The sequence below is a fragment of the Bufo gargarizans genome, chromosome 11 (assembly GCF_014858855.1).
Source record: "Bufo gargarizans isolate SCDJY-AF-19 chromosome 11, ASM1485885v1, whole genome shotgun sequence".
NCBI classification, from domain to species: Eukaryota; Metazoa; Chordata; class Amphibia; order Anura; family Bufonidae; genus Bufo; species Bufo gargarizans.
Window position 1 is genome coordinate 15,662,276 of NC_058090.1, and position 13,775 is coordinate 15,676,050.

The following is a 13,775-nucleotide window of genomic DNA, read 5'->3' on the forward strand; positions in this document are numbered from 1 at the left end:
TCCTGTGTGGTGTAGTATAGAGGATCTGTCAGATCTCCTGTGTGGTGTAGTATAGAGGATCTGTCAGCTCTGCTGTGTGGTGTGGTGTAGTATAGAGGATCTGTCATATCTCCTGTGTGGTGTAGTATAGAGCAGTGTTTCCCAACCAGTGTGCCTCCAGCTGTTGCAAAACTACAACTCCCAGCATGCCCAGACAGCATTTGGCTGTGCTGGCATGCTGGGAGTTGTAGTTTTGTAACAGCTGGAGGCACACTGGTTGGGAAACACTGGTATAGAGGATCTGTCAGCTCTCCTGTGCGGTGTAGTATAGAGGATCTGTCAGCTCTGCTGTGCGGTGTAGTATAGAGGATCTGTCAGCTCTCCTGTGCGGTGTAGTATAGAGGATCTGTCAGCTCTGCTGTGAGGTGTAGTATAGAGGATCTGTCGGCTCTCCTGTGTGGTGTAGTATAGAGGATCTGTCAGCTCTCCTGTGTGGTGTAGTATAGAGGATCTGTCAGCTCTCCTGTGTGATGTAGTATAGAGGATCTGTCAGCTCTCCTGTGCGGTGTAGTATAGTGGATCTGTCGGCTCTCCTGTGCGGTGTAGTATAGAGGTTCTGTCGGCTCTCCTGTGCGGTGTAGTATAGAGGATCTGTCGGCTCTCCTGTGTGGTGTAGTATAGAGGATCTGTCAGCTCTCCTGTGTGGTGTAGTATAGAGGATCTGTCAGCTCTCCTGTGTGATGTAGTATAGAGGATCTGTCAGCTCTCCTGTGCGGTGTAGTATAGTGGATCTGTCGGCTCTCCTGTGTGGTGTAGTATAGAGGCTCTGTCGGCTCTGCTGTGTGGTGTAGTATAGAGGATCTGTCAGCTCTCCTGTGTGGTGTAGTATAGAGGATCTGTCAGCTCTCCTGTGCGGTGTAGCATAGAGGATCTGTCAGCTCTCCTGTGTGGTGTAGTATAGAGGATCTGTCAGCTCTGCTGTGTGGTGTAGTATAGAGGATCTGTCGGCTCTCCTGTGTGGTGTAGTATAGAGGATCTGTCGGCTCTCCTGTGTGGTGTAGTATAGAGGATCTGTCGGCTCTCCTGTGTGGTGTAGTATAGAGGATCTGTCAGCTCTCCTGTGCGGTGTAGTATAGAGGATCTGTCAGCTCTGCTGTGCGGTGTAGTATAGAGGATCTGTCGGCTCTCCTGTGCGGTGTAGTATAAAAACATTATCTATATATAAATTACAGACACACTACTTTATTTCATAACAAATGTTATTTATTTTTCCACCCCCCCATGTAAACAATGCATTTCAAGCTTTTTAATAAGACAATCAAAAAACATAATATCGTTTCCTGTTCGCGTGCATACAACATCCTCATAGACGCTAATGCTCAAGACCGGAAGATTAAATAGTTGTAGGCGAGTGTTCCCTTCCATGCAGATGTAACCGGACACAATAAAACCACTTTACACGAGTATGCCGCACTTCAAAATAAAAATAAAAAGTTACAGTAAGTCACAGAAAATTAAAAAGGTAAAGCGAAGCCGCGTCGCTCGTAACGTCCAGTATAAAAAGCATAAAGCTTTCCCCGATATGAAGTGAACTCATCTTCAAGAAATTGTCTAAGTGCCGCGTACAGGAAAACATTGGAATAGCATCAAAGAAAAAAGGCACTTGGCTCAATAGAAACATATCCTTCATCAAACACGTGCTACATTAGAGGCAAAATCACAACATCCACCATGCCCTGACATCTGCAGGTTGGGAGTTGTAGTTGCATCACAGCTAGACAACAACACATCGGAGATCACCGTTCTATGCTGAACCTGACATATCATACATTTATGGGGTGTCTGGTTTAGAAAACCTATTGTCACATACCCTAGTAGGGCACTCTGTTAGCAGAGAGATGGGGGCACGCCCATCCAGGATCTCATCTATAAGCAGGCCTGGCTAGCAAGAAAGTCTCTCTGGAGGACCCGGTATTATATGGTCATTCTATTGATTTTGTATGCAAAATGTGTAATTCTTCATTTGCCCTGTGGTGGTGCTGCAGGGAAATGAAACACTTGCTGGCAGGTTCCCTCACACTGATCACTAGGGGTTAGGTTTTCTAAGTCAAAAAAGTACCGTACTTGTGATGACTTCTAATTCCAGTCGTACTGCAAAATCGGGGCTTGTATAAAGCAGAACTTAGTGCAAGCCCCTTTCCCCTCAATGGGGTCACCTAGTATTGCAGTAACGGCAAAGGATTCATCCTCTGTTCTTAGCCTCCATGCAAACTACTTCTGTCCTTGCCACGAAGCCTAGGTCATAACATAGCATCCTCATCATCTCTTGCGACCTGCTTGTACCTCTAAACCTGAAGCAATATGGCGCACACAGCCTCAGCGCCCTGCAATGTTGTTGTTCAGTCTTTGCAGAAATAAAGCTTGATCATTGGACAAGGATTATAAAAAAATAGCTGAAAAATAAAAAGTTCTGCAACTTCCTCATCGACTTTGTGTTTTAATTATCAAAATCTCGGCTTGCTGTCAGGGAAAGGAAACCTTGTATCCAAACTCAATACTTCTCGCAGCCTGAGAGCCTGCTACAAGTATGACCTCTGGACAATCACCCATCAAACAGCTGAAGGTTTGCTACTATGTGTCAGTGCAATTAAGAGTCCTCCACCTGGAAGTGATCACTGAAATCAATGGTAGCAAACTCTCACGTGGGAATTTAAATGTATGCATGTTTTGGTTTCTGAATGGTTTCATACGTTCACAGCAAGTGGAGATGGTGAAAAATTGTAACACACAGCATGTCAGGAAGTTTTACGGATTTCCACTGTACAATGATCACGTTTTATTTATACAAGACTGGACTATCGGTCCCTGAACGGTCATCAGTCACGATCCTACCTCAAACCCTCACACACGTTCAGTTGGTTTTCAACACCACCTTCAGGTATCAATATTTTACAGGTGTCGTCCAAGACTAGGAAAACATGGATCCTTTCTTCTGAAAACAGCAGCACACTGCTTGCATGTAGTATTGCAGCTTGGTCCCATTCACTGCAATGGAGCAGAGTTGCAATACCAGGCATAACCAGTGGCCAGATGTGGCGCTGTTTCTGTAAGAAAGCAGATATTTTTTGTAATGCTGGGCAACCCCTATAACAGTACGTGTCAGCAGGATGCAATCTATTAAACCAGGCCATACTGCCTGGTAGGGTTGATTCTGTTGATTACAATGTTAACTGTCTTGTGAAAATCGGCTTCCGGTGTTCCTGGAATAAATAAAAAGGCTTATGGTTTATTCAGATGAGGGCTTCAGTGCAACGGGGGAGGGGCCTAGCTTATGGGTGCACATCAGCATTCCGGTGCTGACGAAGCCCCTCGGTGCCCTGAAGCCTCAATTTGCATGACAAATACATGCTTTCCTTGAGAAGGCCTCAAACAATAGTCACAAGACAGGTGTCATTTTAAACAGCAGGATCGACCCTACCTAGGCAATATGCCTTAATAGGGTTGATCCAGCTCGCTGTGCTCTTCAACACGCTGCTCTCCTCTAAATGTAGTCCCTACCTGATCTGCTGTGATCTAGATACCTTGAACCCCACATGCATGCATCTGCCCCAACAACTGGCACCGTAGGTCACTCCTCTTCTTCCTAGATTCAGTGCAATATTCCAATTAGATCCAGGAGAAATTGGGGACCTGAACACAAGAGCTGCGATTCACGGCTGAAGAAAAGGGGAGTATAGAAAAATTATTGCAGGTTATACACACACCTCACCAGATCCCAAAAAACGCACACCAAGGTAACAAACAGATGGGAATGAGACGGTGGCAATGCCTGGCGACCATGACCAATTCTGTCTGTGTAACAGTGGGGACAAATGACAACAGGCAGATACAAGTGCGAAAGTACTGACGCCCATAAAACAAAAACACATTCACATTTAGAGTTCCTAGGGTATGAAGACTAATGCACAGTACCAGCTCAGGTCACCATCATTGTTCCAATACTGCTTATGGCAAAACAAGGCGTACACGGGGTGACTTTAATATTTTTATGAAAGCTAAAAACGGACAGCACATTATAGACGGGGGACAGGCTATAAAACCTCTGTGGGTTACAATGCGATGCGTATGGTGTTCTGCAGGGTTTGCAGCGAGTACGGACAGCACCCTCTTATTAGAAGCCGAGGGGGGACCCTGTCAGCGATAGCACGGGGGAAAGATTTTGGTTCCTGAGTTCTCCATGACTCGTTAAGAAGCAGCCCGTGTTACAACAGGAAGGCAAGCGTCGGTTTTTACAAGATTCTCTTGGCGTCTTCAAGGTTGTCTGTGCAGGCGACTACAGAACACGCCACTGCATGATGCTCATGTCTTTGCCGCCGGAAGAGATTAGATGGCTGTCCTCGTGCAAAAAGCTCACGTTGGTGACATGACTGCTGTGCCCGCCGTACGCGTGGCTCGATGTCTGCAAACAGAAACACACCAGCTGAGTTCGGTAAGAAGGGGTTAAAGGCAGCCATACCGAGCAGCGATATTCCAGTTGCAAAGTTTCTTAATAGCTTTTAAAAACAGGCAACCGTTTGCGTATACAGCTTCTATGCAGAGCCATCTCATCTGCTGCCTATGTAGAGCGAGTGGAGTAATGCTTCAGACTACAAATGGTCAGTTTGTAGTCTGTAACCAAGACGACGCATAGTTTTGCATAGGAGCTGTATACACATTACTTTTGGTATGTTAGAATGAAATCTAACGGTGTCATTTTAATTTGTTGTACCTCTTAATGGTGGCTTACCCGGGACTGTGAGCAAGGATATGAGAACAGGTGGACTTTGCCAAAATCGTCTCCCGTAGCCAGAAGCTTCTGATCGGTCGATCTGCAGATCGCGTTCAGATCTGTTCCGTCCGATCCTTCTGGCCACACTCCTGCAGGAGAGAAGCTGTTTATAGTCACAGAAGACAAACAGAAGTCACTTTGTAATATAAGCCTTCTATTTTACATGAATTTCCACCCTTCTGAATGTGGCCTGCAGTGTAAAGAATGGAGATTTTCACTGTAAGTGCCTTAACTGCATTTAGATTCATGTACATATAAAATAAATGCTTCTCCTCCAGTCTATCCTGGACATATGGTTATATAAACCCCCTCCCTGCTCCACAGACAAATGTTAAAGGGGTTGTCCCCGAGTGTTTAAGACTGATGACCTATCCTCAGGATAGGTTATCAGTAGGGATCAGCGAATAGACTTTGGATTAAACATCCGATGTCGATTCGCATAAAACTTTTCTTCAATACTGTACAGAGCGAGCGCTCCGTACAGTATTAGAATGTATTGGCTCCGATGAGCCGAAGTCATTACTTCACGAAGTCTCGCAAATTAACTTCAGAAATTAATTTATACTGTAAAAAAAAAAAAAACATTTCCTGATCCCGAACTCTGGTTCGGTTCCAAGGTACCCCACGTTCCGGAAATGTTTTTTTTTTACAGTATAAATCAATTTCTGAAGTTATTATGCAAATTCTCGTGAGACTTCGTGAAGTAATAACTTCGGCTCATCGGAGCCAATACATTCTAATACTGTACGGAGCGCTCGCTCTGTACAGTATTGAAGCATTATGCGAATCGACTTCGGATGTTTCATCCGAAGTTGATTCGCTGATCCCTAGTTATCAGTATCTAATAGGTGGGGGTGCGACTCCCGGCACCCCTGCCGATTAGGTGTTTGAAGAGGCTGCGGTGCTTCTCGCGGGTTACCAGGCACAACGCCGCCCATTGCATAGTGCCTGTGCTTGGCATCACTTGAATGGGACTCAGCCTAGGTTATGTGACTGATGTCCATGAGGTCACTGGCCTAGGTAGAGGCTGCGACGCTCACTGAAGCAGATGATTGGCGGCGGTGCTGGGACGCAGACCTCCACTGATCAGATACTGATGACCTATCCTGGGGAAAAGCCATCAGTATTAAACAGCTCCTTATCCCACAGCATTAAAGGGGTTCTCCAAGTAAACTTCTCTAGTGGGTGTTTACTATTAATAAAGGTTTATTGACCAAAGACTTGGAATCCAAGTGTGCAGGTATATGTCGCCCACTCGAGGTCCCTGGTGGTTTCAGCACTGACTACTTGCTTGCAGGCCATGGGAATCCCTGTAACAGAGAGGTGGCATTATGTGAATACAATGCAAGAAACACAGCGACCTAGTCACTCCCATATCCTCCCATGAAGAAGAGCATAGAACACGGTGTAGGAACGCAAGAATAAATTCCTGGCACTAAATGGCCTGTTGCATATAATATATATATAATTTTTTTTACATAAACAGTATTTCTATATAGATGCATGAAGCGGAAGACACTCACAGTACAAGATCTCGTAATCGCCAGAATTAGACATCAGATATTGTGAATTCACAGACCAGTCCAGGTGAGTAATAAAACTGGAGTGACCCTTAAAAGGGAGGAAAATTTAGAAAATCAGTAAAATGTACAAAAATGTGGCCAAAAACAGTGCAGTGTGTCCTGACTGCTGAGTTATTAACATCAGTGATCGCCAGGTTTGCTGGTTAAAGCTGCTCCAAAAGTGGGAAAAAATAAATAAAAATCTAATATTTTATATATTTTTTTAATGTGGCTCTTCTTGCACTACTGGCCACTTGTCAGTGCAATGATGTTCTGACTGGTGCAACGTGACCAAGGCAGCCAATTGTTGGCCATGCTGCGGATTTGTCGCCCATAGTGCCATGAACACTGTATTGTGGTTTGCAGGGCCTGAGGGGATAGAGGATGACACAAGGACTCGTGACTAGTGCAGGACCTGAAAGGGGTGGAGCATGACCCTAAATTATGCACAACACAGTATCCGTTCTGTCATAGTGTTCCTTTAAGGCCACATTCACAAAATATGGACAATGTCCTTTTGGCATCCGTTTTTTTTTTTTTTTTATGGATCCATTGTAACAATGCCTATCCTTGTCCGCAAAACAGACAAGAATAGGACATGCTCTATATATTTTGCAGGGCTACAGAACGGACATACGGATGCGGACAGCACATGGTGTGCTGTCCGCATTTTTTACGAACCCATTAAAATAAATGGGTCCTCATCCAATCCGCAAAAAAAAAACTGAACGGACATGGAAACAAAATACATTCGTGTGAATGTAGCCTTAGTACAGGGCTCTAGATGTAGAATATGAATTGTGAATCTACTCTTTAGAAAATTCCACACAAACGTTTTTCTAACCTACTGCGTCTACTCTTTTGTTTGTCGGTTTATATCAAGTTGTGGTTTTTCCCACTGTCACTTCCCTAATTGTTCACTGACCATGAAAAAAATAAATAATCTATGCATCAGCATAAACAAAAAAAAAAAAAAATAAATAAATAATGAACAACTTACTGAGCATTTGCCAATGCGACTGTATTTTCTTCCATTCTCATTAACAGCATAAATATAGATGTAGTTGTCATGGGAACCGATTGCTAGGAAATTTCCATCTGTTCAGGAAGAAAAATATATCAAAAAGGATGAAGATGCTCCCAGATATGAGTCAGCGGAAAGCAGAGGATCGACGCGCCGAGCGCATTACAGCATGTAGGGCTTCCGTCAAGGCTGCTGGCACCTTGAGAACTACTTTCCCATCAGCCTCTGGTGTTGGTTTGCAATGTCATTACATCTCCGATTTAGAAAGCCAGAGGCAAATGCTTAAATAGCAATTCCTTTATAGAATGTTACTGCAGAACTGACTGATAATAACTTGTCTTGGTTATTCCTGGTTATTAGAGGTTGCCAGCAGAATTATTATTAAATGCTTGTTCTGGGGTCCAAATTCCTTTTGTTAACTCCACAGGAATAAGTATGTAGCCATATTTTTCGGACTATAAGACGCAGCTGGGGGGGGTTTAATGCGTCTTATAGTCCGAGGGCAAATGACCACTTCAGTTATGGAAGTGGTGTCATCAGCCTGCGGGAGGCGTGAGGAGCGGTGAGGGAAGCACTGCGCTGGCTGTAATCGACCTCCCTGGTCTTCTTCTGGGCCCCGCTCTGCACTGTGTCCTGACGGTGTACAGCGGTAGCGCACTTACAGGCGCACTACGACCTGCCGCTGTGTGACGTCATGTCACAGTGCTGCGCGTGGCCGGAAGAAGACCAGGGGGCGGTGAGTGGGTGGCAGCGCTGTCTGGAGCAAGTGAGATAAGAGTATTTTATTTTTTAAACATCTGATCTGAGGCTGATGTTAGGTCTGATGGAGATTGGGGATCTGCTCTGAGATCTAATGAAAAATTTTTTTTTCTAATTTTTCTCCTCTACATCCTAGGTGGGTCTTCTAGTCTGGTGCTTCTTATAGTCCCAAAAATATGACAAGTTAGGCTACTTTCACACGTTTTGGGCGGATCCGTCATGGATCTGCAAAAACGGATCCGTTACAATAATACAACCGCATGCATCCGTCATGAACGGATCCTTTTGTATTATCTGTAACATAGCCAAGACGGATCCGTCATGAACTACATTGAAAGTCAATGGGAGACGGATCCGTTTTCTATTGTGCCAGATGGTATCAGAGAAAACGGATCCGTCCCCATTGACTTACATTGTGTGCCAGGACGGATCCGTTTGGCTCAGTTTCGTCAGGCGAACACCAAAACGCTACAGGCAGCCTCCAGAGCGTAATGGAGACTGATCGGAGGCAAACTGACGCATTCTGAGCGGATCCTTTTCCATTCAAAATGCATTAGGGCAAAACTGATCCGTTTTGGACCGCTGAGCCCTGAACGGATCTCACAAACGGAAAGCCAAACCGCCAGTGGGAAAGTAGCTTTAGAGACACCAGGGGTGCATACTATTCACAGGACAGTGGAAAATGACCAAGTGAAGAGCAATGCCAGCAATCCCAGGAGTCTGGGATGCGAGCTGCCATATTGCCCTGCTGACTGTTTCCCCATTAAGCAGAATAATTGACATTTTCAGACCAATTGTTTATCTTGACTTTCATTTGATGCTGCACAAGGCTGAAGATGAAAGGGATATGAACCTGGAGAGTAGCACATGACAGAGAGCTGCTCGTTCCCATCTGTGTGTACAGTCACCAAGTCTTTGGTCTCTGTATCTAACACAAACCACCTGGCAAAAGAATAAAAACACAGAATGAGCTGGGAGATCGAGGGAGGGAGAGCAGCACAGCGTATGCGACATTCATCACTCGCGGACAGCTTTAAGATTAGAGTGAGGCTGTCATCGAGCGGTAATAAAAAACAATTAAGTTTAATTAGAGTTCGCTTGATGAAAGCATAAATGGGGAATCATCATCACTGTTATTGTATTAGCCAGAAGAAAAAAAAAAAAAAAGCACAAAAGAAGCACTGGTTACTACATAAATGGCCACTAGAGGGGGGTAGAGGTCAGTGGACATTACTATATTAAAGGGCTTTATGAGATATTTTTACTGATTACCTATCCTCCAAATAAGTCATCTGCATCTTACTGCTGGGGGTCCGACACCAGAGACCTCCTCCGATCAGCTGTTTGAGAAGGCACCTCTTCTCTGCCTTCTCTCAGCTCACCAAAACCACATCATACATTGTATAGCGCCCAACGAATCCACTTCAAAGTACTGACAAACACATATACGGCCGTCCATAACCTGCCCCCTCCCTACATCTCTGAGCTCCCGATACACCCCCACACGCACTCTCCGATCCTCACAAGACCTCCTTCTCTCCTCTCCTCTTATCGCCTCTTCCCACAATAGACTCCAAGATTTCTCCCGTGCATCCCCCACACTCTGGAACTCGCTGCCCCAACATATCAGACTCTCACCTACAGTGGAATCCTTCAAAAGAAACCTGAAAACCCACCTCTTCAGACAAGCCTACAACCAGTGACCCTGCTGCCTCTATACCGCCATGACCAACCCAACCCGCACCTACTGTGTCCTTCTCCCATACCATGTAGATGGTAAGCCCTCACGGGCAGGGCCCTCTCTCCTTCTGTACAAGTTTGTAACTCATCTTGTTTATGATTAGTACAATTGTCTGTTATGTATGTGCACCGCTTATCATATGTACAGCGCTATGGAATGAATGGCGCTAGGCTGTGCTTGGTATCACAGCTCAGCCCTGTTCTCTTCAATGGGGCTGAGCTGCGCCTAGGCCATTTGACTTATGAACGTGACGTCCCCTGGCCTAGGGAAAGTGGCGAGAACGCCGCTGCGCTACTGCAACTGTCAGTGCCTTTTCAAACAGCTGAACCAGTTTGTTGGACCCCCACCAAAGGATAGGTCGTCAGTAAAAATATCTCTAAAAGCTCCTTACCTCTAATATTGCACGCTTTCGCCCTTAAAGGGGGTGTTTGGACTAGAAAACGGATGTCCTTTTTATAGGATAGAATAGGTCATCAATATAAGATGGGTGGGGTCCGACACCCAGCATCCCCGCCAAACAGTGTATAAAAGCCAGACCACAGCGCCGTACATAGCATAGTGGCCGTTCTTAGGTACTGCAGCTAGAATAGTAGCATTAGTTCTGTACCTCAGAACGGCCACAATTTTTTTTTTTATCATTGCATTGAAAAGCTGTACAAGGGGCTTGTTTCTTTGTGGGATAAGATATATTTTCCAAAGCTAAAAAAACTAAAATTCCGCCATTTTTTCTCCTGTTTACCATGTGGTAAAAATAACAAGTTGACCACTGTGAAAACACTAGAGATTTCATTTCGAATCACGCCATACAAGATAAATAGCCCTTCACATATTCAGTACATACCTGCCCGTCAGAGTCCCTATTGCTACAACAGAACCGTTAGGGTGGAAGCCAGCAGACTGGGCCGGGTCCTGAAATTAATAAAAATGGCAGACAAGTCAGTGAGTCGTCCTCTAGTTTATAAATGGTTCTTATAAATTATATCTGGGAAAGCTGAGCGACGACCAGTATGCAAACCTCAATGATCTTGCTCCAGACTGGACGATGACCGATAGCATCCCATAATGTTATCTGCTTGTCATGACCACATGTCAAGAACTGAGGCATCTGGGAATGTGCAGCTAATCCCCACAGTTCATCAGTATGACCCTGCGCAAAGCATAAAATAGTAAATTATCAAAGACCCGATGATAAGGATGGGTGTTTGCCTCCTGTATGCAAAAATAAAATAAAAAAAATAGTATTTCCATCCACTGACAACAAGCAGAGATTTTGAAAAATGGTGAGGAATTTAAAGACGCAGTACATTAGAAAGGTGCAGAATTCTCGGTGATAATTAAGCTTTACTTAAGTGGTTTTCTGGGACTAGGATACTGATGTCCTATCCATAGTATCAGATCGGTGGGGGTCCGACACTTGGCAATCCCACAAGTCAGCAACAGTGTATGGATCTGAAGCGCCATGGTGCCATACACAGTGTAGTGGCTGTTCTTGGGTACTGCAGCTCAGCTCCCATCACCTGCATAGAATCAGCTGCAGTACCCGAGACCCAAAGCCCCTTAGAAGTAAGTAAAATATGGTGTAAAAGACTTGTCTGTTAATCTTACCTGGGTGATTGTACTGAAGTCTCCAGCTAACGTTCCCTGAAGGACAAAATTTCTTGTTGTCCCGATCAGCATAACATCGCCTTTTCCTTCTGCCACAGTGCGCACCGGACCGAACTGTTCTGGGATCTTAAAAGAAAGAAATCCAGCAGTTATCAAGGTGCATAAATGATCTGATATTTGTCTGTACAGTGGACCCTCAAGTTACAATATTAACTGGTTACAGGACGACCATTATATGTTGAGTTCATAACCCTATGGAAAACTAGTAATTGGTCTCAGAGCCCAAAAAAATGTCATCCCAGAATAAGAAAAAGTAAAGTTTTAAGAAAAATAAACATATAACCAAGACATATAAAGCAAGTCCTTATGTAAAGCAGACAGGAAAAGATGCTGGAAACTGTAAATGACTTTCTATGGTGACGGCAGGAGCTTCCTCAGGGTCTCGCATAGTACATGTATGTACCGTATATGCTGCTCAACGGAGCAGCTCCTCCTGGCACAGACAGGGGGCAGTACAGAACATTTAGTACCATAGAGGAGCTGCTAGACAACCAATACAGGTGTATTACCAGTGAAATGGCCATGTTGATTGGTTAGATCTAGGTGTTGGGGCGCCGTTCTTAATAAGGCCCTGCCGGAGTTATGAAGCGGCGCCGGCCTCTACATAACTTTGGCGGACCCACCGCTGCTTCTAAATGCAAGCCAGCTTACTAGCGGTCTTACATTTAGACCATTTTCTACATCTAAAACTGGCATAGAAAAATGCTAAATGAGACGACCTTCCGGCCCGTCCCCTTCCCGCGCCCACTTTTTTAGACCTAGTGTGAGCAGGGAGAAGTCGCAGGTTGCGGCGAGAAGGACCTTTGCGCCACAATCTACGCCAGAAACAACCCCCATTGTATGTTGAGACTGGTTTCAACTTACAATGGCCCAGAAAAGACCATTGGATGTTGAAAATGTTGTATTCTGAGGCCGCTGTATCTTGAGAGATCACTGTACAATTAAACCTTTTAACAACCGCCCACTAGGATCCGTCATCAATATTTAAATCCCGGAAAAGGCCTTTAAGGCTGTTAAAAGGACCACGTGAGAAAAATTGGCAAAAAGTGTTGTGTTATTAAAGCATGAAATATTCTGAGTTTTTAACCACAGAGATGTAAATTTTAGTGTAACGGTGGTGACTCTACAGAAACACTCACATGTCTGCATGTTTCCTGCAGATTACTTATGACGTGCAGATTTTCATTGCGATGAAACCTCTTACCTCTACTACATTCATCTTCTGGTAATTTCCACCCCAGGATATAAGTTTTCTATCTTTTCCTCCGGACACTAATGTGCCATCTCTCTGCATGCAAAGTGCAAATATACCGCCCTCATGGGCTCCTTGGACTGCGTGGCTAATCCTATTGCTACCTAAAGGTGAAAGACAACCAAGTGTTAAAAGAAAGAGTATGTGAATAGCATGGTATCCCCTCCCCAATCATAGGTGCCATAGACAACTTATGCCAGCAAGGATTCTGCCTGCCCCAACAGTTTTCCTTATAAGGAGCTACTCAATAACCCCTTCCACTGATTACAGGGGAAATCATTGGCAGATCCTCCAAGCTGGGAGCAGCAGGTCCCGAGTCAGTGGTCTTAGTTTAATATGCCATGTGCCCTAATTGGCAGACCACCCATATAATTCCCAGAGGAGGAAAATGGCGGCTTCCCACAAAACATTTGGGGCTTTACCTTTTCCCCAAACCAAGAGATTTCCACTTGAATCTCCCGTGATTGTGTCGCCATTTTCCGAAAAAGTGATGCATAGGACAAACTTTGGTTTCTCTTGTTTCTAGAAAGAAGGGAATGAGGATGAAAGATTTTCACATTAATACTAAAAGTAAATGAATAAATGTATCAATATAATATAGAAGTACCGTATTTTTCCTCCCTATAAGACGCTCTATTTTTACTCATAAAAGTGAGGGGGAAAATGGCAGTGCATCTTATAAAGCAAATATGAATAAGTGGTTCCATTATGGAAGTGATCATTAGTACACAGGAGGGGCAGTGAGTAAAGCGCTGCTAGAGCTGGTATTACCCACTGCTCCCTGGTCTCCTGCTGGCGCTGCGCTGTGTCCTGACAGTGTACAGCGTCAGGATGTAGTGCGGCTAGGTGGGGGACTGATGAAGATTAGGTGTCCGATTTGGGGATCTGATCTGAGGTCTGATAAAACCTAGGTGCGTCTTATATAAGGAAAAATACGGTAATTAAAGTAACTTCGTTGATGTCAA

The 13,775-nt window shown here is 44.6% G+C and overlaps 1 protein-coding gene across 6 annotated transcripts in view; it reads right to left on the reverse strand.

The window, feature by feature from the left end:
* Positions 1-1,220: 1,220 nt before the first annotated feature.
* EML1 (EMAP like 1) overlaps positions 1,221-13,775 on the reverse strand; it is a 93,372-nt gene continuing 80,817 nt past the window's right edge. For all 6 annotated transcript variants that reach the window (XM_044271497.1, XM_044271501.1, XM_044271500.1 and 3 more), the window contains 11 exons: positions 13,233-13,332; positions 12,763-12,914; positions 11,499-11,624; positions 10,909-11,040; positions 10,735-10,802; positions 9,006-9,094; positions 7,370-7,467; positions 6,331-6,418; positions 6,022-6,117; positions 4,766-4,896; positions 1,221-4,438 (listed from right to left, as the gene is read on the reverse strand). In XM_044271497.1, coding sequence (XP_044127432.1) covers positions 4,313-4,438; positions 4,766-4,896; positions 6,022-6,117; positions 6,331-6,418; positions 7,370-7,467; positions 9,006-9,094; positions 10,735-10,802; positions 10,909-11,040; positions 11,499-11,624; positions 12,763-12,914; positions 13,233-13,332 — 1,206 coding nt within the window. In that variant the 3' untranslated portion in view covers positions 1,221-4,312. The remainder of the gene's footprint in view (positions 4,439-4,765; positions 4,897-6,021; positions 6,118-6,330; positions 6,419-7,369; positions 7,468-9,005; positions 9,095-10,734; positions 10,803-10,908; positions 11,041-11,498; positions 11,625-12,762; positions 12,915-13,232; positions 13,333-13,775) is intronic.